A 27,493-nucleotide genomic window follows, 5' to 3' on the forward strand; every position below is an offset into this window, starting at 1 on the left:
TTTGTGAAACAGCCTAGAAGAAAAGATGAAAGAAATAAAAGAAACATATATTGCCCTCTTCCTGAATCAAGTTTAGAGAGTCAGATGAATACCCTGAAAGATCATACAAAAAGCTTTTACTTTTTTTTTTTTCCTTCCAGAACTCCTGGACTCAAACACTCATCCTCTACCAGAGAAAGTGCTACCTCTTGATCATTAAATTGCTGACCAAGTTTGGGGTTTTTTCCCTTTTTTGAAAGAGCCTCCATTTTTCAACCAAATGTCATCCTGTATTTACCTTGTCTAATATCTCCAGATGTTTGCTTCAGTCCTTTAGCATTCCATCAAATTTCGTATGAATGTTACCACAGTGGTATTTTGTTTAGTCTCTTTCCTAGACAATTTCTACAAATATTAAATAGGAAAGACATTTTCATAGATCTGTGTTGTCATATTGAAATAGTTCACTGTTTATATCAAATTTTCCTCCATTTTTTTTACTAAGTCTAAATTTTTGAAGAAAATAATCATAATGTTGTGAATATGCTACCCTTCTGCTTCGTAAGTGCACAAGGTACATACAATCCTTTTGTTTGTTTGTAATATTCTTTATGTACTCTGTGCTAAAGAAATCACATTTATGACTACATAAAGCTGTATAATAATTTTAATGATATTTAATAACAGCAAAAAACTGGTAAATTTATGCAGGCAGGCAATATCAGCAGGTTCAAAATAGGATTAGACAAACTCATGGACAGCAAGTCTGTAAACAGATGCTAAAAGAACTGGGCAGGAACAAACCCGCCAGCATACCTAATCCAAAAATTCTGGATGCTGGAGGAGAACAAGGCAAAACAGCTGCATGCGGTCCCTAAAGAGCATCTCATTTTGCTAGTGGCAAGACAGAATACTCGGCTTGATGGACCATTACTCTGAGCCAATAGGGCATTTCTTATGTTCTAATGGAAAACCTAATTTATCTTTTCTAAAAGCCAATTAGACACCATAAAAGACAGATATTATTATCAAGTTAGGACAAACTGTAAATGGAGAGTCAAAGTTAGTAGCAGTTAGAGAAATGTAACTCATGTTAATTGAATGCTAATTATATGTGCAATTATTTTGGATTATACTGAGCAGTAAGACAGTGTGTTAGAAGTTAGTGTTTAATGGAAGTCCATCATTTGAAAATTTGAACAAAGTAAAATGATCGGATTCCCCTATATCATTTTACATATATTTTTCTTTAGTTTTTCACGTTGAATGATTCAAGCTCATGTGCAAAACTTCCCTCCCATAATCTGTATTTCAAGCACAATTACAATGAATATGCAGAGGTGGAGAACTGGTCCCTTTTTACCTAGTAGGGTTGCAATGCAGAAAATACTAATGATGTCAGAAATTCCTGAGGCATATGGGGAGATGGGATATATGTCATCCTACTTCAGGTACCATTTTACAGAACTATCTGAAATACATCCTAAAGTTCCCAACTCATCATTCAGAAAAGTAGAGTAAGATCTGTGAAATAAAAGGGTCAAAATTCTGTAATTTCTATGGTTGTGCAAACACAGCTTCATCAAGGGCCAAATAAAAGCACAAAGCACTAGAAGCCTTAGAATAGCAACTCAGATGCTGGACTAGCAGGGTAACACAATTTGAATTTCATGATACGAATCTAAGCTAGCAAATTTCTGAAAATCACCTACAAAAGGTAAAATACTGATTTATGCAGTAAATAATGAAACCCTACAATCCACGCACTGCAAGTGAGAGAAAAAGGGGAAAGAAAGGCAAAAGGAGTGAAGGAAGGAAAAAAAATTACATTTGGTATTAGGAAATTCTTCATATTTCTACTGTTCACTGCTCTGCTTTTCTAATCTGTATCATTTCATTGAAGTTGGTTTAAAGGACGGTATTTTCTCACCTTTGTCTTAACTAAATCTGTATGCCTGACAATTTTAATGGGATTTCACCTGAGAAAATATTATCCTTTACACATCTTATTGCTCTTTATGCTAATTTTTTTCTTAATTTAAAATGGAAAAATATCAGGTCAATCCGTAACACAGATGTCCTGGAATTAATGTTGTATATGCCAATTTAGCAACTTTTTCATAAGTTTCATTGATCTGTCTGTGGAAAAAAGAAAAGATGTAAAAGTTTTATTAAAAAAAAAAAAAAACTTTAGATCATAGAATATGGCATTATCGTAACAAAAAAAAATAGTTACTTAAAGTGTTCATTGCTACACAGGAGGCCAGAGAATGCAAACAAGAAATAGATGTTTCAGAGGGGTATTAATGCTAAACATTTCAGACAACATTTTCAAACAGTTGCTTCCTCATTTCTGCTTCACCAGTAAAGCCATGGTAGAAGCAATGAATCAGGTACTATAGTTTCAAGAATCATGTTGTCTAATTGGTATAGGAAAACCTAAATAATAAGCAGCTAAAAATGAATATGATTACCATTTTCTCTCCTAGCACCCATCATCTTAGAGCTGGACCAAGGGAGACTTAAGGGGAGGTAATTTACCTCGTAAAGCCCTGGTCCAACAGAAAAAAAAATATGCATTGACAGCAACACGTGCTCCATTCCCAATACCAGCTGTTTAAGTAAGTGCCAACATCAGGCAAAAGGGTCAGAAAAAGAGGTGAGAAAAATTGCTCCAGTCTTTCCACATTATTTCCAAAGTCTATCTTACTAGCTGAATCTGCATACACAGAAACAAAGCTCAGGCAGAAACAAACCAGTAAATGACACTCTAAAGAATTAAAGTAGGGTGAATTTATAATTTTTTGTTGCTACAGTGCCAACTGAGCCATTCAGCTACTCTGCCCAGGACTGATGTCCTCTAATGAGGTTGCCATTCGAGTCATACTTTCTGTTTTTTTTAAGGACTGGAATTATACTGGCAGTCATATAAACCTTTGGATTTTACCAGGCTTGAAAGATTTGTTAAAAACTAATATTCGCAGGTAAGAACCAATCAGCTAGGTTCTTTGACACACTTAGAATAAATTACCAGGTAAGCCTTCTATTTAATGCACACTATTGTGTGGGTTCTACCTATCTACCTATTTATCTAATTCCATAGCATTTGTTCTAAATATAGAACACTTATGCCTATTCTAAATAAGTACTTCTAGTTTGTTTGCATCTAACAATAGATCCATACCTGATTTCGTTTAGATTTGCTCCTGCTACATTTTAAAGCTTTTGCATTGTCTAATACCTTGCAATGGAATCAGCTATTAGTTAAATCTGAAATTTTTCCTTCATCAGTGCCACCAGTTTGCAATTCGTGCAGGGGAAACATCTTTTCATGCAATTCAGTGGCATATCGGTGAAGACTGTAACAGCTTGTGATTCTCAGTCCATTTTTATGGAACAGTCGAAATAAGAGCAAAGTAGGTCAGCATCATCCCTCCATAAGGTTTATCAGTAAGTTCCCTAAGTGAAAGCTCAAACACTAGATCAAAGCCACACCTAGACTGACACACTCAAGGATCCCTCTAGGATGTGCTTCCTTACGAAAAACTCTTGTTAGGTTCCACAGGAGCTTAAAGCCTGCACAAATGAAACAGTAACATTTCCTTGTTGTTGTACTTTACAGCTCCCTGAAACATGCTGTTATTCTCTCCGAAGACTGTAATTGAAAGTTATAAGTTATAAAAACTGATTTATTCTTGCTGAAGGACTATTTAAAATGATCTGAACTAACTGAAATTTAAAGTTTAAAAACCACATCAATAGTTCTAGCCTCAACATTTATTTAAAAGAGGTTTCGAACAGAGCAATATGATATAATTTAAAAACGAATTCAACAGTTGTTTTTACTCCCTCAGAGAGCAGTTATTGCCTGTCATATAATTAAGTGAATATGCCAGTGACAGAATACACAAAGCAGCAGGGAGCACAGGAAAATACTGAAGCTTCTTGTAGTCCATGAGCCTTTCAGCTCACCACAGTGAGAAAAACCTGTCTAATATATTAGAAAGACAGAATTAAAAGACGTGATCAGAAAAACAAGAAATTGCCAAGGAAACGCTCTATCAGTATATTTCATACTGAGTGTGAATCAATCCAGATGATGCTCAGCGAATTTTATGACACACTACAAAACATACTGTAACACTTTATCTCACATAAACATTTATTTAAAATCGATAAGTCAGTTAAAAATAATAATATACCTTGAACAGCTATGTCAAATGAAAGATGATCATATAGCTTCAGTCCACACTGAAGACTGTATTATCAAGAATTCATCTACTCTATTCAAATCAGCCTAATGTGCATGTACAACTGTAGACACCTTTGACATTATTTTGTCTTCAATTATGAGACCCTCTACAATAAATAAAAGGAAATAGGAGGTTTTTCCTCATGTCTAGACAGGAACAAAGGGAATAGGAAGTTTTGGATCACTGAATTTTGCTTTTGAAACAAATGTCCTTAAAAGTTATGGTTCTAAATATCTGGATTCCTCAAAACAACAGGACATGCTTAACATTGCAACTACAAAGCCAGGAGTCTTCCCCATGACATACAGAACTGGCTTCAGCACATCATATTTTGGACACCACAGCAGCCAGTAATGCTTCCAAGAATATTTATTAGCCTGTCTCAGCTCCACTGTCACTGATCTGGTGACACAGTATTCTCTTCTTAAGCAATGCCATCAGAGATCATTGTTTGTGTTCACAATAAAACTGCAAGTATGTCAGACTGAAACATGTTAGCCAAAGATATTTTTGTCTGTAATTTTTTTGAAAAAACCTTATAAAACAAGATTCTTAGGAAAAAAAAAAAGACCTTTTCACAGATTTGGGTATTGTTTCATTAAGTTTCAAAATATATTCAATATTCAATCCCCTCACATAATAGTATTGCTCAGCGTTTCTTTTCTCTTTTCTTCATACATGATAAAGGGATCCAAGGCCAAAATTCAGACTGCTTTTGAGGAGGGGAGTTGATCCTCAGGGAAGTATTACCTTCCTTGAAATCTTTCTACAGCCTGTGCGGTAAGAGGCTGCTTGCCTTAAACACTGAGTGTGGACATATATATCACATTACTGGCCTGTACTCAGTCTATGAAAATTGTGAAAAATGTACCAAGCAGTCCAGATTTCACATTGGTAGACTCCTGGCAGAAATGCTTCTCTGAACACCGAGTGATCTCTAACCAAGATTCATGAGCGCTATGGAAAACAGTTCCTGAAAGGAACAAAAAGAGATCAAAAAAAAAGGTTTAAAGTAACATCAAATCAATTTATCACGATAACTGACATCCAGGTTAGAATGATAGCACTGCTACGTCGGCACTGCCTGTTCCCTTCCTTTCTGGCCATTTCATCTATTTAAATTCCTTAAGCCCAGGATAAGTTTCTTCCTGTAGTGGAGGACACTATTTGAACAAGTGGTCTACCCAGTACGGTCAATCAATAAAACTGGCAGAGCTGCTGGCAGCCCTGCGACCGCAGGCTGAGTAAGACAAGGGAATGGCTGTGTCCGCGCGCATCTATAGGAGCCGTGGAGGAGATCAGTACAAGTGAGAACCAGCTGCAGGTTTTTCTCACTGTCTTCCACTTCAGGTGGGCTTCACAGCGGGTATTTCTTCCATGGTGATTTTGCTACAGCATTACTTATTCCCATATTCTGTAAATAAATTTTATTGACTTTTTTTTTTAATCTACCATTGAAAATTCTGAAGAAGTTTCATGAAAAATGCCTTCAGAAGCTTAGCCTAAAATGGCAGAAGCTAAAAATGAGACCCCAGCATAGAGGTTCGCATGTGAGCAAAGTTAATAACACACTAACCGCTTTTCAAGAATGGAAGCAATTCTTCATGGTCTTGCCAGGGGAGATAAGCACAGTCACATAAAACTAAACTCTGACACCAATCTAATTGGGCCACCAAAGTCATTGATAACCTCTGCATGTGGCCATATCCTACTGTTGTTGAAACAAGAATATATTTTGAAGAAACATATGGTTTATGACAGAAATTAAGGTGTGTTTCCTTAGAGGTGAGCTGCTGTTACGTCACCTGTGATGAATTCCACCATTCCAAATCCAGAACTAATGAGCAAATTTTGGTCCTGTGACTCTTATTGCTGCAATACTCCACACATGAGAACATTTTTCTGGAAGATTCCAATTACCATGGAACTTTTCTTGGGGATTTTTTTGTACCATTGATAAAAGATAATCGTGAAAAAAGAACTATGGCCACTAATTGTTGAAGTTGTAAAGGAATATATTGAGATGATTATCGACTTAATGAAGCTGGCATTAAAATACATTTTCCTGATCTGCTTACTCTGTGTACTGTGTCTTCTAACTGGATAATACGCTGTGTTTTTACTCAGCCTCAGTAAATAACAGACTGATCTCTCTTGTTTGCAAATGACAGCAAACACAGTTCCAGGAAAAATAATAAAACAAACAAGCGCAACACGCAATGCAAGTATCAACCACTTCAGTCCCAGTAAAAATAAGCTTTATAGAGAAATGCTTGTTTCAACATGCTTAAATTTGATGCCAATTTGTAATTACAAATCTAATTCTGAACTATTTACTAATTGAAAATAATATAGGGTGCAAATTTCATACGAATGTCTTTTTTCAAATGCAAATCCACACAGATTGATTTACAAAGCTAAGTCATGTGCAGCTTCTGAGGAGGAAAAACTAAAACAATCTGTTAAAACAGTCCACCCTTCCTCTAATTTCAGTAAAGTTTACTATCCTTGAACAAGTTTTTGATGCATTTTTTCTTGTTCTGTCTTTATTTACTATATGTATTGAGAATAACCTTTTTCCATTGAATGAGCATAGAGGGAAAACTGGTTAGTTTTGACTTCCTACCATCAATCTACCATAACTGTTCAAACCTTTGCTGGTGAACACCCACTCTTTTACTTCATGTATATATTCTGGCTTTGCTTCTCATCTTCCTGATATAAATCCTCCTTTCCAGGCTCTGGAAATTTTGCAGCATACATCTTAAACCACTTTTGATCTCTTGATGGATATAAGCACACCCTTGCAAGAAAAAACAGTGAAAGGCCAGAGCCCTAGGTCTAGTCTACTATTTGGAAGTTCCCAGTATGAAGATTAAGTGTGAATATAAAGCATTTAAGGATGCTTCCTAGAGTTCATCAGAAGGCTATGATCTTATGTGGACATAGCCAGGCTAGTACTTCAAGTTGCGCCATGATGAGCAAACTAATGAGGACTAGATGGCTTTTAAACATACTAAATGTAGCATATGTTACTCTTCTGGGACAAATGATCTGTCAGTAACAAATACGGATGATGAAAAAAACCTAATCATTTGTACAGTGTATACAGAAGAAATTAACTCTTGAGTTCCACAGATGATCAGAGTGTAGCAGTTCTTGGCATAAATTTATTATTACTTACGTTCTAAATGCTGTGCACATAGTAACTGATTAATCTCACAAAATGTGAAGTAGATTTGTAAGTATTAGCATATGCCCTGAAGCATAAGATTTCATTACCTTTACCATTATTCTAGCTTTCATAAAGATAAGTGCTAACAGTAACATAGAATGATCCAAATGAAAAAGAGGTGGTTACCCGCAACTAGAGCATTTGACTTGAAAATCTTCTAGGAGCGGCAATATTCCAAAGCTTGAGTGCAAACACACAAATAAACATTTATGTAAAACTACTGAACATATCACTGATACAACTAATGGTAAAAATCCCCAACCAAACAAAACAAAAACCTGTGATTTTGGTGTGCTGAATAAAGCTTTTCTAATGCCATTGCAAATGGCTGCAAATTCTGTTCCAATTGCCAGGAAGAAAACTAAAATGCACGAAGTACAAGACATGGTACAACTGTCTTTCCACATTCTAAAAATATTAGGACATTTTCCTTGTCGTTCTCTGGATTACTTCTGTTTCTGTACCCTGTATAGATTTGACCAATTATATTGGACAATTCTATGTGAGTATATACAAATAGGTATCTGTAATGGCATTATAATATTTTTTTGTCCTTTTTTAAGGCACCTAATATTATCTTCACTATTAAAAATACTACGTAATGGGCAGATGTCTACATTATAAATAAAGGAAATTAAAGTAGAGATTTCAAGTGATACAGTTCATTCCTGCTCAGTATTCTGAGTAGGAAAATAGTTTGTTCATTACAACATTTAGTTAGAAATGTTACCTAGAAAACACGGATATGTGGTTCCAATTTGTGAAATCTTTGAAAACTCCACACACAAGTCATTGCAGAAATAAAACTTCTTAATGTAGAAGCAGTGGCCTGAATTTTATGAAAGTATAAATCTAATTTCAGTTTTAGGCAGTTGATATTTGTAACACAATTATTTTCATCTGGGAACCGTGAAGGGAAGTTGAAAGATTTGTAAAAATGTAAAAGAGCCTCTAATTTTAAAATGTACCATTAAGAATACAGTCAAGTGATTATGTCATAAATGCCTTTAAAATCCAACTGTGTTGCTTTTCTTTACTGCTTAGCAACTTTTTCAAAGAACTGTAGCATACAGAAATGAAGTTTTCTTGCAAAACCTGCTTATTCAATTAAACAATGCTTAAGTAAAATATGCTTTTTATATCTTCAGATAGAGATCAGATCCTACAAATATTTATGCAAATAAATGCAGTAAGTTCATCACATGCTTAAAGAGAAGTACACAGTTTAGCACTGTTCCATAAAACACTGTGCAGGGATCATGCCTGTAATACAGTAAGAAAAATGATTCAAGGAATCATTAAGTGCCCAAGCCTCCTAAGAATACCACAAAAATTACCCTGAGAATCTGAGTTTTCACAATAACTAAAAAATGAAATGAACTTATATTACACCCTTATTAAGGCTAAGTTGTATCAACAAAGGAGTGGATGAAGGAGAACTACATGGTACTGCATTAGAACTTTCAAAAACTCTAACAAGCTGGTATTAAGAAAACCGCATTCTCATAGAATAAGGTGCAAAATAATGAGATGGATTAGAATTTTGACTGAGGTAAAAATAAACACTACATACAAATGGTTAATTCACAGTTTGGCAGAGTTAATTCTGGACAACCCTGATGTTCCTATAATTGGCTGATGTTGAATGATTAAATTGTGACATGGAAAAATCGCAAGGCACAAAGCAGTATTTATCTACTCATGACAATTGAACAAGGAAGGTTGAAAGGAAAAAGAAGCATTAACTAATGTAAAACACTATGGGGCTTTGGAAAGAATAACGTAAGCCATTCACATACCAAAATGGCTTAGAACAATTCTGACATAAATTAGTAGGCAACTAAATCTTCTCTTCTGTTTTTTTCTGTTTTGAGCCATTCTAGAAAGGTTTCCATTTTTATTCTCTTTAGTTATATAGCCACTGATTCTTCTCACTACGTTCACTTAAGTTAAAACGCCACTGATACCACAGAACTGAGACTGACTCAGACCTGGGTTACCCAGTTCCCCAGGATTCTGCAAAGGAGCACCTTGTTGCTATCACGGGTCATGACATGGGTTGGGGAGGCAATACTTTACTGCTCTAAAGATTGTTATTTCCCCACCTGAACATACTCCAGCCTCTGCATACATCTGCCCTCCATACCTTCCCCTCCACTTTATGGCTAGCATAGCACAGGGTAAAATAATCTGTAATAGTTACAAGATGAAAATACAAAGAGCTTCTTAAGTGTGACTATATTAAAGGAGTAGGGAATGGTTGGAACAGAAAGTAAATGTCAAAGTGAGAGGGTGCACCTTCAAAGCACACCCAATGCATTATACTTAAAAATGTAAATTTAAAAGACTTATTAAAATACTAGATTTTATACTAGCATTTATAAAGCACAAGCTCAGAGTCCTTTTCATAATTCTGGTAAATCCCTTTTGCAGTTTAATAAAAGAAGATATTCAACATTTGCACGTGAGTAAAGACCAAATGGCCTTTTTTTTTTTTTTTTTTTTGAGGTCTGCATGCGAGTAAAAAATGCAACCCTTTGGAAAGTGCTTTGATGTTATACAAAGGAAGGTTTTATTATTATGTTATTTGAGAGGCATAAACAAAGTATTAGAGAACTAAAAAATTTAAACTATTAGCAAATCATCTGGCATCTAGCTGGGTAGCTTAGATCTGTTGTCACACTGTTTGGCTGTTTTACATCATGCATATGCTCTTTATATTACACAAGTTATATATGAAACAAAGTGCAGCAAATACAATGTGTCATCTTTGCTTTTTGTGCATAACAGTCTGTCTGTGCTATCTGACACAAACCTATCAAAAGATTAAAAAAGTACTGCATTTGATGAACATGCATATTTTACTATAGAAATTATTAAAATTCACACCTACCAGTAACAGAATGTATTAGAACAGATTAAGTGAATATCCCATCGGGTGCAGCAGGCTTCAGAGTAGATGACAGCAGTCTCAGAAACCCCATAATTCATTACTATCTCCCAGTGAGAAAAAGAGAACTCTAAAAAGTGTTCCTCAATCAGAAATTTTCCTACCAATGAAATAATTTTGCTTAAATAATTAAAAATATCATGAATGACATTCAAATTCTTTATTCATCCAGTATTACCTCTATAGGTTTCACAAGAGGAAGCAAGGTATACTTTACACACTAGTTTTTCCACTTACATGCTTGGTGTATTTTTCCATTCTGGAATTGTTTCCTGAAGAAAAGTGGCTTCCCAAAGAGACAAGAGGATGACAAGTGAAATTGTACCTTTATGAATCTTGATTAGTGAACCTTCAGCACCATAAAGTTTTTTATTTAGTGAAATTAACACTGACAGCTATGGATTAGAAGCTATCAGGCATTAAAGTATTAAACCACCATTTCTCCTTATTTCACTGAAACTAGAAGATTTTGCTAACTCCCTGTTTTTATTAAATAATCAGTGGCATATTAGCCCACTTCTTGTACTGGAATTTTTAAATCGTTAACATACAATAAAGGCCTACTTACAAGAACTGTTCGAGGTATTTTCACTACTTCCGCTAAAAGGTTTCTTAAAAATAAATTAATTTCCTCTTCAGATAATGCCGTTGAAACCATAGTTGGGTCCAGTCAATACCAGATCGAGGACCCAGCAAACTGGTTGCACAATATTCTCTGCTCACGCCCTCTTGCTATGCACCCTTAGCCATTACTTGTCAGGTATTTATCATCCCCCTCATTGCACCATGTTTTTAACTACACGTATGTATGCAGACAAATCCATCTCTGAAAACATAGCTTGTTTTGTTCATAGTTACGCTAAATGTGAAGAGATTATTGATAAACAAGCTGACACAAAGCTGTGAGGGCAGATATTTAGTTTAGAAAGTGGGGTTTGTGGTAAATATTGTAAGAGTGAATTACATGATCTAAGATCAGTTCCTGTGAAAGAACAGACTACATAAAGAAGCAAGAACTGAGAATTTTCAAGGCACTTCCACTAACCTCTGCACACTTTAGATTTGGGAGAGAAAGAGTTTGTGATGAGGGGTACAATCAAAGATACAAAGATTAGCCACTTGCAGCAGAATTAGCACTGGAGTACTTTTATGTTGGGATCACCTCACAAATCAAGGAACTGTGTCATTCTACTGAAGGACAGTTAATTTATCTAAACATGACCAAGTAAGATCCAGTGTATTAGTAGCTGACAAACAGGGCTAGAGAATGTTTTTGCCAGCTTTTACAGTAATTTTGTGAGATGCTTCATGTTAGTGGAAACTCTTTGGAGATAATTTGAAAGGCTGGGGAAATGAGCATTTCTCCCCTTGCACCTCAGCACTAGATGGAGCATCTAACAATTTCCTCTCTTCTCCTATTTTGCAAGACAAATTATCCTCAATTTCATTCCAGCATGTTTGTTAGGACATACGATCTATTTTGCCCCCAAATATTTCCTTGTAAGCCAACTTCCAGCTGTGATGACAAAAATAGTATTAGAAGATGGGAGAAGATGATAGGGTTCTTTGTTTGGTATAAGGTCTTGTAATAGAACAGCTTTTCAAGATTTGAGATTTGTCTTAAATGGCTGCCTCGCTTCTGAACCAAAATAATGACAAGCTACAAAAGTAATGGGTTTCATTCTAAAACAGTTGGAAGAAAAAAATAAAAGCTGGCTCGATATGCGTATTAATACTACATTCAATCAGTCGCCCAATTATTCTCTTTGATACTCAAATACTCCATACAATCCACAGCAAATTTAAATCCACACTACTACTACTAGTTACTAATTTGGCAAATGGGTTTTATAAATGGTGGTGTTTATATGACTACCTTTTTTCTTGCATTTGCCTCCTTTTCTTCTTCCCAGACAGCTGTCTGTGCTGATGTATGGTCAGTGCAGACTCAATCCAGATTTATGCTTCTCTTCCAGAATTGAAGGTAACGCTTTCATTACGCAGGGAGCACCAGGGAGCAGGATGGGCACATCTGGTCCCACTCACCAACGAGAGGACAGCAGATGGGGCCAGCTGCAGAGGAAGGCGACAGAGAGCAGCAGCAGTGTCTGGGCAGGAATTGAGCAGCAAGTACTGGACCCCTGAGTTAGGGGGTCCTGTGGAGAAGGTGACAGAGGGTAGAGAAACTTTGGTAGAAGATTTGGGCAAAGAAGAGGAAAATGTTTGGGGGACAGAGGGCAACAGCTTCGATGGGAGATAGTAATGGAAAGGTAACAAGGTGTCTCAGTGGAGAGGTGAGGAGAAGGGGATATGTCTGAGCTGGGAACAGCCTGAGAACCTGGCTGTGGATGACAGGAATAGTTGGAAGGCAGGAATTACAGACGGAGAAGTTTCATGGAGCTCTGAAATAGCAAGAATGAGCAGAATTGGAGCTCTGGAGCAGGAAGATGAGCCGCAGGCTTGGGGAAATTGTTGTTCTGGGGCAAAAGGCATGGAGGAAATAAGACTTTGGAGAGCAGAAACTCTGGAATAAGATTACCGAGGGACACTTGACACCCTTAAAAGTGGGAGCCTCCACCTATCTTTTTCCCCCTCAAGGCAGGACATTTTTCCATTCTTTTTTATTGCAGTCCTAGTTAAAAGAATAGTAAGGCCACTTGATGGAAACATCCAATATTGACTGCATGTGTTGGAGGTTATTGACATTTTCTCTCTCCTTGATCATAACATTTCTGCCAAGTTGTGAAAAATATGAATAAAAATATAAATAAATTAAAATGAAATGTACATAGAATTTCAAAAGTGTATTATGAGGTTGTTGCTGCAATATCTGTTGGGTAAACAGAAAATGCAGCTGTCTAACAACAGCCATTGAAATTTATAAGTACCCCAATAAGCTCTGCTTCTTGTTGCTGCTAAGGCCGGTTTCAGTTCCCATGGAAACAGATGATGGATTGCCAAAAATGAGATTTGACGTTTTAAAATAATCAGTGATTTGAACTAGTGATTATTATGAAAGTATTGCACTCTTCTTCCACTGAAGAGGTATAATGCTGCGAGTAGGAGAAGAACACATGGCAGCTGGCAGACAGCAACAGAGTTGCTAAAATTCTTGCAAATGGTATTGGCTGCTGAATGACAACAGCAAATGCAGTTTCTTGAAAAATCATTGAGTAAAATCTGGCAAAACTCTATTTTAAAAAGTTAATAGCCTTTGAGGTTTTGGAGAAAAATACATAAAACATTGTTGTACGGATCTTAGCTTCAATGCTTTCAAGTGCTTTTCCTAAACAAGGTCTCCTTTATACCTCTATTTTGAGAATTCAAGTAGCCACGAACATACAAACTAGAAATTGCTAGATATTTCTTCTCCCGCTTTTTGAGCTATGAGTTTATTTGTCAATTACACATTAGGTTCCAATCCTACAAATAAGCCACTACAAACAAAGACAAAATGTTGGCAACGTTCAGTTTTCCAGTGACCAGAGGGTAGGTTCCAGGGGGGACGTATGTCTGGGAGGGATCAGTGGCAATATGGAGGGTTTTAGTGGGAGTTTGGATTGAGAGGATCAGTAAGATGTTGGGGGAAGAAATTACAGAAGAGTGAGGCAGCTCAAGAAACGGGCATGGGGGCTTTCTGATCTTTTGGGGAGGCTGGCTTTTGTTGCTGTGGGGCTTCACAATAAGATGGTGACATGAGCATGGGCCACGCTCTCAGGACACTGGCACTCCTGCCATGTGAGTGAAAGCTGAAGACCACCACTCCCAGACCACAGTCTTCCCAACTTCTCCTCATCCACCCTCTCCTAGGATTTGCAACCATTTCCCCGGGCCACGACATCTTTAAAGTTACTCTCTGTCTTTTCTTTCCTCCATCAGGGTTGAACAACACAATCCATCTCTCTCCCAGTATCCACAGACCTCACAGATGCATCTGTCTTGACCCAACTATGGTCTTCTTCATTTCTGTGCTGACAGCATATATCAGCCAGGTGGAAGGGGAGGAGAAGCATAGACTTCCTCCAGCATTTCCCTTTGTTATCCTTTCCCCGTGCCACTGCTATGATGAAAAGTAGGCTGATCTATTCTACTCTTTCCCCACTCTAGTGACAGGAGTTTAGAGAGAAAAGCAAAGAAAATAAAGCTGAGCAAGCAAGTGATGGCTGTGGTCACCCCAATAAACAGATGCCTTGTTTGTCTACTTTTAGAATTGGTCCTGACATGTAAAACAACAGACTTGTGTAATATATAAAAATAGCCACAGGCATATATTAAGAAATAAAAGGTAGTGCTAACATGCAGCAGACAAATAGATTTCATATGAATATTGGCAGCGTTTGACTGTTTTTTCTCACTTCTAATTGCAAGATGCCTTTACAAAGTTTCACCAGAGCCAAAAATCACCCCTCTCATACAGATCAGATAGACCCATGAATCTCAGAAAGGGCATTTACAATTTATTTAAATTCATTTAGAATCTGTTAGATGAAGGCCAAACACAAAACAGCTAAAGATTCCACTCACAACTAAGGATCAGAGATAAGCCATAGGCAGACTGCCAGCTCCTTCCTTTCTCTGCAGCATTAATTAAAGTAAGGTCTGCTTCACATTTGCTTCCATGTACCAAATTTTTTAAATTCAAGTTGAATACTGTTAACAAAGTAGACTTGATGCAAATCAACCACGAAAGCCACAATAGAACCCCAGAGTGCAAAGTTCTGTGGGTTTTTTTCTTCCTGAATCAGACAACAGTTTTCAATATGAAAGTAAATCTGCCCAAATGATAGGCTTTTAAAATTATTCTACACAAATCTGTATTATACAATTACAAACTTATATGTCTTAACACCTTTGTACATCATATAAAAATCCACTAGAATTACGAGGAAGGACAGCATTTGTCCATTTCTGCATAGAAAGAAAATTAATAATCCTTTGTAGTATACAGCCAGAAGTACTGACAGATACATTTTCTTCAGTCAGTTTTGATTAATAAAAGTTAATTGGTAAACATAAGACATTACCTTCTGCTACATTTGATAAGTCACAAGCATTTTGCATCTATTTCCATAAAAACAGAGATATGTGAGGGATCATAGGAGATAAATTGTTCCCAGGGATTTGTGAACAATTGCCACTTTTTAAGCATAAAGCAATAGTTTTCTTCTGCACATTTGCTCTTAAGAATGACTGCAACACTTTTAAATAGTCTTATCTTGGCTGCATATTAAAATACTTCCGTTTGTAGACAGAGTAGTTCAAAGATGGACAGAAAAATGTTTTTCCACAAAAGCATGTTAGGTGTTAAAGGACTATATTTGTGATTTGTCCCTAATATCATAATTAGTTCTGATTAGGAAATGCAGCAGATGCAAGAAGTGAGCCCCAAAGTACAATGACAATGAGTCTTCATATTTACCTACCTCTAATTTGGATATAATTTTTAAAAAATAGTGTGTAGTTCACTTTCAAAGAGTAATGTTATTAACACTTTTTTCATAGTCCATATTTTTTCTCTCTCAAAGTACATTTGTCCCCAGAAAGCAACAAACTCATAAATCAATTTCTACTGCAAGCTGTGATAACTAAATCATACTTAGAGCAAAAAGGTTTCCTTCTAGTGACACTTCCATTCCCTTTGTTTTACAAATTCCAAACCTATGATTAATAAACGTAGTGGCACATAAAATGATTTTGTTCTTCAAATGTGATCATCTTAGGAAAAACAAAATCCAACAGTCAGATTTTCCTCTTAGACAGTGATCTTTAAAGTTTTATTGAAATTTACAGCTGTTGAAGATTGTGCTGAAAGACACTGTGAGCAGCTGAGGCCCATTAAAACACAATATTAGTTCCAAGCATCCACTCTTTTTCTGTGGAAAAAATATGGATTTTACAGTGCTAGCATAATGGCAGCAACTTCCCCTGGCTTATGAAAAAAATATATATTAAAAAATCCTCTGTGGTTTGTGGTCCAATTCTGTTATGAAACATACTGGTCAAATCCCGAAATGTGCCTCGCATCTCATCAGTCAGAGTGTCTCTCTTGGGAGGAATCCACTTCTAAATAAGCCTTGCTGTAAAAGGCATGTACTTTGGCAGCAATTTTTTTTCTATTGTCCCTCTTCCACCCTAGGATGGGCTGTGTTGCTCCTTCACACCCTGCATCCAGCACATACATGGTCCCCAAATATGACTCAGTCTTCCTCTCCCTTCATCTAAACAACACACAAGATTTTACCCTAAAAGTTAAGAGGTCTGAATAAATTAATTTTTGAAACATATGTTTAAAACCTGTGGCAAACAAATTATGAGCAGAGAGAAAAACAGTGAGGTTGAATCTAGACAAGTCAAACAGCTTTAGAAAATAATCCTGGGATTTGCTTACCCTGAGGTGTTAACGTTTTCCTCTACTGAACACAGTAGACAATAATACTCAAAACAGTCCACTGACAGCATCCAGAACTACTCAAACTGAGTACTTGAAGACATGATGGGAGATTTCCCTACAGTCTTTCATATGCATATAAGCTTTGGGGATAACAGTAAAATTTTGCGTAAGATGATTCCTAGTGCTGCCTGTTCCTTCAAATTGAAATTACTCAATGCAGAAGTTTGGTTAAATAAATGAATAACAGGGTACTAATGAATTGCAGTTTAAGGAAATTAATTTTACAAAATATTCTTCTTTTTCAGGTACTGACTTTAAAATTAACGTGGAGCCTGTAAAAGGTACAGACAGATAAAAACAGCTTATAGGTTTTTTGTCACATCTCTTATTGCTGAGAGGTGTCACTCCATAATGTTAGCAGACTTAAGAGATCTGCAAACTTTTTTTTTTTTTTTAAGTATTGCTTAGCTAATACACTGCAGAGTTGACAGCCTCTGAATTTATTGTTCACTAATGCTAATCATCACAATTTTAATTAAAGTATTATCCGGTGTATGTGAAAAGTAATTATGTGCAACTAACGTAAGTTGTATGACAGGCTAGTATTTGCAGAGAAATGCATTGCTGGCACTAGAACTGCTCATATAAAAATGAAGTGGTGTTTGTTTTAAAGTGAAAAATACATACATGGCACATTAAGTGAGCTGCTATCATCAAGACAAAACCTAATCTAATGCTCATATCAGCCCCAAATCTGATGTATTATTCCTAGATATTTTAGTTTTTCTCATCTTTTAAAGCCTATTTAGCTACAGCTACCTTTTTTGAGACTGTCATTAATATATTTACAATTTTGCCTTAACAAATGGCTAGTAAATCTGCACCAGCTTTGCTTATTTGCAAGGCATTATGAGTGTTCAAAACCACAGCAAGTCATATTTGACAGTTGCTTGTGCCTAACATATTTTCATTCCACAATATGTCAGCACATTTATTCGCTATAAGAGTTAGTAATGACCAGACATATTCAAATGCATAATGAATTGTTCTTTCTGAAAAAAATAGATATTAAACTCATGTATAGCTAAAGGCAATGCAATTCATCTTCCCTGTCTAGTGGGATGAAGTGCGTTTGTAAAGTGTTTTGGTTCATTAACAGTTAACTAAGTGACAAAATGTCCAGCCAGCTGAAAGGGACAGCCCAGAAGTGCCTTTATATGCCAAAAATGAACTTTCCTGTTTCGTGTCAGACATAATTCCACTAACAAAAGACATGAGTTAATATTCATCTAACTGCAGCTTACTAGGGGAAAAAAACAGTTTCAGTGTAAGAAAGGTAATGAAGACAGTAATAATGTCTTCATAGTAGAAGTTTTCTCCTTAAAGAAGAAACCAACAATAAATGAATTGATGGCTAGAGCGAACCTTTTCAGTGAAAAAGTCCTTCACTTCGAAAAAGGTAAAAAAGTCCTCTAAGAGTACGAAGAATTTAATTCCTCAATACCACAACTGAAAGGCAATTGTAGACTTTGACGGTGCTACTGTCCTTTGTGCCTCTCCAAGGTACCGTATATGCCTAGTGTAAAGAAAGTTAAACGCACTCTGCTTTTAAGTCTGATGAAGTATACCCAGGCAAGGCAAGCTGAAGACTTGACATCTCAGAGTAGCAATTTCTTTTGATGAAGTTACCTTTAGAGAGGCTATTGTTTTCTGTAAGATGTGAGGGGAAACAGGTGAAATAATCCCATCAGTCAAGACCCTGGATAACAGTGCTGCTGTAATTCCACATTAGTCTACTGGTGTGTTTGGAAAACATTAATCTGTCTAGGTGTAACGTGAAGTCTTTTCTAAAACTTCTTGGGAAATTTTCATGTAAAATAATAATAAAAAAACATCTCAAACCCTAATTCCTCTCCTTGCTTATTTTCTCTTGCTGTTGATCTTTTGGTCTTCTCTCTGATTCTCTACTTCATACTTTCCTCGCATGTACACAGCTTCCTTCTGATGATCTAGAAACACCTCTTCAAAATATAAAGCTGAGGTTTTGGTGATGGATAATGCACAAAAGCCGAAATGAATATACATGCACACTGTACTAAGCGGGGGGAGGGGGGGGGTGGGCAGGCAGGGATTTTAGGACTTAAATTTTTAAATACACACCATCGTGTTGCACTAGCTCTGCTGCACATTTGTTAGTTGCCTTAAGTCATAAACTATAACGACAACCCCATGAGTATATGCAGGCCATTTGCTTCACATTCATATATTATACAGGGATTTGTTGACTTTACATGCCCACTCATTTAGGAGAAACTTGTCATGCTATTCTTGTTTTTATCCAGGGAACCTTAACAAAATATTATGGCACCAATACCACTAAAATGGGAATTAATACATAGTTATTTGCTGCAAAATTCCACCATGAGTTACGCTACCAGTTAAATTAAACAGAATATGCCGTTTGAAAAAAATTGCCTATGATGTCTCAAAGAAACTTTCACTCAGAAAATATCACAGCCATGCACACTCACAGAGTAGGATTACCATTCTGGCTAGAAAAAGGTGAAACCTAAGCTATATGCTGAACCTTTTTTTTTTCCCCCCAGCCTAAACAATTGACACTTTTCAGCCTAATGATCAGTAAGAGAAACAGGAAATTACAGGTTTGTTACACCCGGTCATCAAGTTCAGGAATAACCGCTCCAGTGAGACCCTACCTGGAGTACTGCGTGCAGCTCTGGAGTCCTCAGCACAGGAAAGACATGGACCTGTTGGAGCGGGTCCAGAGGAGGGTCATGAAAACAGAGGACTGGAACACCTCTGCTATGAGGCAAGGCTGAGAGAGCTGGGGCTGTTCAGCATGGAGAAGAGAAGGCTCCTGGGAGACCTTATTGCAGCCTTTGAATACTTAAAGGGTGCTTATAAGAAAGATGGGGACAAACTTTTTAGTAGGGCCTACTGCAATAGGACAAGGGGTAATGGTTTTAAACTAAAAGAGGGAAGATTCAGACTAGATATAAGGAAGACATTTTTTACGACAAGGGTGGTGAAACTGGCACAGGTTGCCCAGAGAAGTGGTAGATGCCCCATCACTGGAAACATCCAAGGTCAGGTTGGACGGGGCTGTGAGCAACCTGATCTAGTTGAGGATGTCCCTGCTCATTCCAGGGGGCTTGGACTAGAAAACCTTTAAAGGTCCTTTCCAACCCAAACTATTCTATGATTCTATGATCTGTTAGAACTGGCAGCTGCATTAATGTGTATAAATAATTATTAGAAAACACAAAGAACAGATGAGAGTCTCATTTGACATATTGTAAAGTATCTTTAAAATAATACATAAAGCGATACCAGAATTTTTTGACAATTCAGCAACTCTTGTTATCTTGGCTCCCTAGAAGTACACTACTTGTGGAATGCTGAATAGCTGGCAGAACCCCACCCCATAAATGTCCTAAATACTGGTAAACAGTGAAGGAGAAAGACATCAGCATCTACTACCTTAAACCTGCTAGGTAAACCCTACTGCAGAGCCAATTAAATGACATTCCTTGAAATATCTTAAAAATTATTTTTTTCTCAGAACTAGTCCTTACTTTTGATCTTTCATATTTCTCACATAAGGACAACTCAGCACACTCTGTTTCCGCATCAGTGAAATAAATTCATTCTAGTGGTGACAGTAGCTCTCTGTAAATAAGCATCAGGATCATTATTATGGCATAAAAATGGTGCAATATTAAGTACATGTACATTAAGGCTTTTGCATGAGTAAGAGTTAACTTGACCAACTATTTGAATGAATTGTACCATAACCACGACTACCGTCCCCAGTTTTAGCACTGCTTATTTCCCCAGTCTGCATACACTGCAGTGATGTTACTCTCAGAAATCATTATAACTGGCAGACTAGCTGATTGATTTAGCCAAATCATTGTAAGCTTGTTTAAGAGGATTAAAAAAGCTTTATATTGATTTAGCAATGTAAGGTACTTTTAATCAGTTTAAAGAGCATCCATACAAGGTGGTTGTATCAATTTAACCGATCAGTTTAGCATGTGATCCAGTTAGATTGATGCATCGGTCTAACTGGATCACCTGCTAAACTGATCGGTTAAATTGATACACCTCTGTGTACAGAAAACATGTCAAATGCACAACTTGCTCCACAGATAAGAAACAGAGGTCCCATAAGGTATTTTTACATTTCTCACAGTTTTATATGCATCCTCTCCGTGCCTCATGTTTCCCGTATTTATAGGGCTGCCATATTTACTTCCAGAATTTCACAGACAGCAATATGTGAGCGGATGCTATATCGTTTTTCCAATACTTTGAGGGAGCAGCAGAACTACTGCACATAGAATGCACTGATGATTGGTATGTGTACCATAAATCCGTCACTTCCTGAACTTACCAGGCTTACTACACAACATATATCAAACTTCCAAGGAGGTTCACACTTTCAGCATGTGTACTTCTACTGCGAAAGTATTCAGAAATTGCTACACAGGCCAGACAAATGTCCTCAAATTCCTTTCAGACAAAATTTCTGACCAGAGAAGTAAAATATATGTGCAAAACTTTAGGTATATTTCACTCCTACTATAGAACACAGTTTTACAGTTTTCCCATTTGTAAGCATTACCACAGCGCTAAGAATTACAAGTGATTTTACCTTAACTATCCAAACAGGGTAGAAGTAAGAGTAAAGCATAGCATATCAAAATAAGGATTTTACATTAACGAATATACCACACACATATCTCTACTTGCAGTTTTCCCAAACTGTAAGAGAACTCACACAAATCTCATTTTCAGACATTGCATGTTTGCCTAGGTCACTGTTCTGTTCCCCCATAATAGTTCCCAAGAAACTGTCTGATACCTGGATAACAAGGCTTTTTCACCATCTGCAAATTTTTGATTTGTGTATTCTCAGCATTGACAAAAGAAAATTTGTAATGTGGCAGGAGTGGAGGAAGTAGATTCTTAATGGTTAATAACTCAGGATTTGTCACTTAGCTCTCTTCAAGAGATTGCCCAGAAACCCATTGTTTCATCTTCCAGCTGTCTCCCATCAAATTACTATTAAATTATTCATAAATTATTACATAGTTTCTTCATATCCCTGCAATACTAATTTTAACAGTTTTAAAGAGCCTGTAATACTAGTTTTCAGGTTTAAAAAATGCAGCAGTAAAATATACAGTACGGATTAATAAAATTAAAATCCAGGAAGGGTTTTCCCTTTACAATATAAACTCTAAAGACTCACCACCCCTTCTGGAACTTAGCAATATCCCATTGCCATCAGTTGCTAGCATGTCTATCCCTTCAACCACATGAAAATATAACACACCGATAAAAATAACCACCAACATTCTTGGCATTTCAACAGTTTCCTAATAAATTAGGCAAGTAAAAAAAAGATTTTATCTATGTTTTCTAATGTTACCGCTAACCCCTTCAGTCTCTAAATAAAATTGTGCAGGTAAAAACACAGGATGGCTTCATTACTGTTTCAGGAAAGGATAAATGAGCACACCTTGAGATAATAACTAATCAAAGTGCAAGTACTGTGCCATTAGTGGGTGAGTTGCTAATTAGTCAAAAAGAAATAAAACTGTCAGTGTAGGCTAAAAAGATAAGGAAAAAATAAGCAATATTTAGAATTGTATCATGAGGAAAATAGTATTAGGCATAACTCTACGTTAAAAAAAAAATCAGTCTCATATATTAAAAAAGAAAAATCTCAGTATTCATTAAGTTAGTCCACTCAAGTAAATGTAATTGAGAGATGAGCATTTACTTTTCCAAAATGTATCATGAAAATGAATAGCGTGAAGGAAGTGCAGACATTCTGCATATCTAGTCCCTTATGCTGCACCAGGACCATTAAAACCACATGAATTATTTTGTCAAACTGCTTAGGAAGTTCGAAGATGGTCTTTAAATAGTCATTTATCTCAAACTTAGTATGAACAAGGCTACTTTATTCTCTTTAAACCTTAATTAGTGTAGTTAAAATGTAAGTTGCGTTATCAAATATAATTAATCATATTTTAGGTAGGGGGTATTTTGAGCTTTAAATTGACTTACATTCTGCTGCTTGGTATAATCTTGTGCCCGTCTCTAAACCATGTCACTTGTGGTCTTGGATAGCTGAGTATGTGTAGGAAGTTTAGAACTGCAGCTTGTCCTTGAGTCACTGTTTTTCTCTGGTTTGTGTCCATGAAATTTCCCATGTCTGCAAAGAAAAAATTATACTAAGAGTCCTGGAAGTTCTTGTCTCCCTCCCCATTTCTTTTCAGCGGACAGAGAAATAACTGTGCTTTACAATAGTCATTGGCATTGCTATAATTAATCAATATGACACTACAGATTACGAGACAGTTTTGATTAATACAGATTTGGATGAACATAAGGCAAATCCAAGTGCTGCTGGTGCACACAAGAAGTACATCAGTCAGCAGTACTGCATGGCCTCAGTGTTCTTTTGCAATAACTGAGTGTTTTTAACGGAAAGTGACATTTTAATGGAGGTTTGTTTGTTGTTTTTTTTAAATAACTCCTTGCACAATATAAAAGAAATTCCTGTCCAATGCAAAGGAATGCAAATGCTGTATATAATTTTATCAATTTTTTGGTCACCAATTTTTTTTTTTATCCTTTGAGCCATAGCTACACAAACAGACAATCAGCTGTATCACTTGTAGACAAACCAATGTACAGTCAGATCTATGCAAGTAAGCCATTATACCCAAATGGATATCAAAATAACAAGGCTATAGTCATATTGGTAGCTATTAGTTCTTCTGGCACTACACTATGATTTAAATAGTGCATCTAGATCTCTGACATTTACAAAGGCATCAGTAGTATTAAAGAGCAGCTTTTAGCAAAAATTTTAGTGGAAGAAAACTGATTGCAAAACCTCTGTCTCTGAAGGTTTTATTTCATAGACAAGTTCACACATCCATGGAGGCCTTGAAAAATTCAGTGAACGTTTCCTTCTTGCTCTTCTTGTTGAAGCCCAACAGCATCCTGGCTTGTATCAGAAATTGTGTGGCCAGCAGGACCAGGGCAGTGATCATCCCCCTGTACTGGGCACTGGTGAGGCCGCACCTCGAGTCCTGTGTTCAGTTTTGGGCCCCTCGCTACAAGAAAGACATTGAGGGGCTGGAGCGTGTTCAGAGAAGGGCAACGAAGCTGGTAAAGGGTCTAGAGCACAAGTCTTATGAGGAGCAGCTGAGGGAACTGGGGCTGTTTAGCCTGGAGAAAAGGAGGCTGAGGGGAGACCTGATCGCTCTCTACACCTACCTGAAAGGAGGTTGTAGTGAGGTGGGTGTCAGTCTCTTCTCCCAAGTAAGAAGCGATAGGACAAGAGGAAATAGCCTCAAGTTGTGCCAGGGGAGGTTTCGGTTGGATATTAGGAAAAATTTCTTTACCAAAAGGGTTGTCAAGCATTGGAACAGGCTGCCCAGGGAAGTGGTGGAGTCACCATCCCTGGAGGTATTTAAAAGACGTGTAGGTATGGCACTTCGGGACATGGTTTAGTGGTGGACTTGGCAGTGCTAGAGTAACGGTTGGACTTGATGATCTTAAAGGTCTTTTCCAACCTAAATGATTCTATGATTCTTTTGCCTTTTGTATCACATTCCTATCCATTAAAATAAACAGGGCTGTAGGCTCCTACCTACCCTCCAAAGGACTTCTATGCATTTTAATTTGCTTTAAACCAAGAAACTGACATACACACACACACACAGAAATATTCTGATTTCGGCCACTGAATTCCTTTTTTTTTTTTTTTTTTTTTTTTAAGGACCACAGGGTTCTTTACAAGTTCTCTGCTGCAGAGAGGGATGCAAAGGACATTGAAACATCGAAGACTACTATCAGGTCTGTGGATGGCAGGAGATGAGAACAGACAGAACAAGAGCAGAAATTAAAAACACATGGTATTTTAAAGAAGCTTTAATCATCTTTGTGATTTTCAAGTTATTTATTCAGACATAATCAGCATTGTACTTCCTCTGTTGCTCCATATTTCTTACAACTGTAATCAGATCATCTACTTGAAAAGAAGTTTCAAACCGTGTAGGTGGATCTAATTAACTTCACTGTCATATGATTATTTTAATCTTTACAATCCAAGAGTTCTTAAGCCCATTCTGTAATTAAGATTTACTCAGCAGTTTTCTCACAAATATCTGTTCCCATACAGTTAAGTAATATGTTAGCACGTGTTGAGAACATTTTTTAAATTATTTAACAAGTTCCCTGCTACTTCTGAGATCTAGGACATTGAAAATACCTCAAATCTTTCTCAGCACACATTCTAATTGTGCCTTTCAATTTTTCACTAGAGATCTTGACTTTAAGTGTATTGGGAAGCATTCTCTATCCAGTGGCAAAAATAGTTCATTTCCTGTGACATCTAACATACAGTTCCCCGTAACTCTTGATGACTGGATAAGATGACTTTAGTAACCCCTTGGAATGTTGCTTTCTGATATGTTTTCAAGAATAACCAAAAAGTGAAATATGGTAAAATATCAGGTACTTCATTATATCTACACAGCTTAAATCAATTAATTTAGATTGAAAAAGTTAAAATACAGAAAACAATCACATGGTATCAGTAGCTACCCTGGGTGGAGGAGAAAGAGGGTATTTAAAACTTGTAGAACACTTTAATCTGCAAGAATAAAGTGCAAGTCTGACTGACAAGTTTCACTACAGAAGCCATATATGCCACTATAGGTTCAAGACCAAAGGTCTCCCAAGTCATATAAGATCTGCTTTGCTTTGTCTCAGTGTCTTTTATCAGTGAAAATAAATAATAAATAGACTGCTTAATTCAGAGAAGTCTTAAGAGATAGCTTTTTAACTTTGTTCAGCAATGCAGAACTACAAATTAAATGGGGGAAAAAATTAAAACCAAAGTAAACAAGTACACTTCTTTCTCTCTCAAGAACAACCAAACACACACGCAGAAAAACCTGGAGAAACAAAACACTTCACTGCAAATCTTTTCCTCATTCAGAGGGGAATAAAGCTGTCTTTTCAGGAGACAAAATTCTTTAGCAGCAGTATCAAGGTAAAGTATTCCTGTGCCTCCTTCTCACTATCGTTCCCGCAAGTACTTCCTCAAGAATTGCTCCCTCCACTATGCCAGTACAACTGCCTGTACAGCTGTGTAGGGAATCAGACGGGGGTGGGAAAGAACTATTTTAACAAGCCCTACAAAACAATTGTTGTTTTTTTTAAATTTTGGAAAAGCTTCCCAGTCCACAGCTGCACAATCAAGTTTTCCTGCTGAGCCTAAAGGCATAGTGTGCTACATTGCAATACAAGAGCGGGAATGATTAGTGGGATGGAGGAGAAAATGGGTACGTTTTTCTCTGGTACTGCCACCAAAGCCTTTGTTCCCTGAAACCACACCTGTAGATGCAACTCCAGAGGCATCTAAGCTAATCTAATGGCTCCCTGCTGCAGAATGAGAAGCATCTCATCCTCACCTTCCCCTGTTCCATCTTCCCCTTCCAACCTCATTGGAGGTCCCCCACCCCACTCATAGTTATGCTCACTCGCACCAGCTTTCACTAGATCCTCTGTGATGTGATAAAATTCACTAAAACAGAAGAACAATATTTAGAAAAGTATTTGCAAGGGTCTGACATACATCAGACTGAGCACAAGATCACTGGGAGGTGTATACAGCAGGGGCATAAGAGTTGGTAGAAGGCAGGGAAGGAAAAGCCCATTTTAGCAGCAGTTTATTTTTACATTAGCTCCCAGCACCTCTGAAACAACACCACTGAGAGATCAAACATCAAATTACCAATATTACTGACATTACAGATATACTAACATAATTTACCGTAATACAGTAAACTGGTGAACATGATACCAAAACTTACATAGTATCATTTGCAACTGTTTTTACTTTAAAACACAGGAAATTCCATGTAATTTCCCTCATGACATAGTGATTAACTTGAATCAGTTCCTTGGAATTGGGTTTCTAATAAATAATTCAATTTATCTAAATTCCACTTATCAAGTGACATTTACCACTACTGAATTTCCAGTTAATGACCCTGAGGAAGAGAAATTTGATCCATGTATCAGATTGCTTGCAGTATACAAATCTGGTTTTTTAATTTTTTTTTTTATGTTTTTACTTTGAAAAAAGAATAAGGCCCAATTTTATTATTATTTCCAAACAAGTTATTTGGATTATATTTTGCATAAGTTAACTGAAAAAAAGAAAACTAGAGTACATGATCATTTCTTAGGTCACATTAACTAGCACTAACTCCTGAGAAAATCAGTTTAACATTTCCAAATGGAAGTTAGATATCAAATCAGAGGCCAACTCAAAAATTCTGCATAGTCCAAACTAAAGCAGTACAGACATTGGAGAGTTTGGTTCAGAAAAGTGTTGAGAACAGACTTTTAAAGTTTCATTAGCAAGGTTTTTGTTGTGAAACAGCTTATTTTGTATCACGAGGATTATGATCTGGAATCTTCATGGAGCTATCTCCACCATACCGTTTTCTTTCAGATATCCTCTGCTGTCCTCTGGGCTTTTTGTTGTTGTTTTGATTGATTGTTTGTTTTGTGCTATATGGCCTTTCTTAATCCCTGCTTACTCAGGGAATGGTATAATGGTT

The 27,493-nt window shown here is 36.7% G+C and overlaps 1 protein-coding gene across 7 annotated transcripts in view; it reads right to left on the reverse strand.

The window, feature by feature from the left end:
- Positions 1-27,493, reverse strand: part of SDK1 (sidekick cell adhesion molecule 1) — a 417,371-nt gene that overhangs the window by 262,110 nt on the left and 127,768 nt on the right. For all 7 annotated transcript variants that reach the window (XM_030001765.2, XM_030001768.2, XM_030001764.2 and 4 more), the window contains one exon: positions 22,911-23,058. In XM_030001765.2, the coding sequence (XP_029857625.1) occupies positions 22,911-23,058 (148 nt within the window). The remainder of the gene's footprint in view (positions 1-22,910; positions 23,059-27,493) is intronic.

The sequence above is a fragment of the Aquila chrysaetos genome, chromosome 25 (genome assembly GCF_900496995.4).
Source record: "Aquila chrysaetos chrysaetos chromosome 25, bAquChr1.4, whole genome shotgun sequence".
Classification (NCBI taxonomy): domain Eukaryota; kingdom Metazoa; phylum Chordata; class Aves; order Accipitriformes; family Accipitridae; genus Aquila; species Aquila chrysaetos.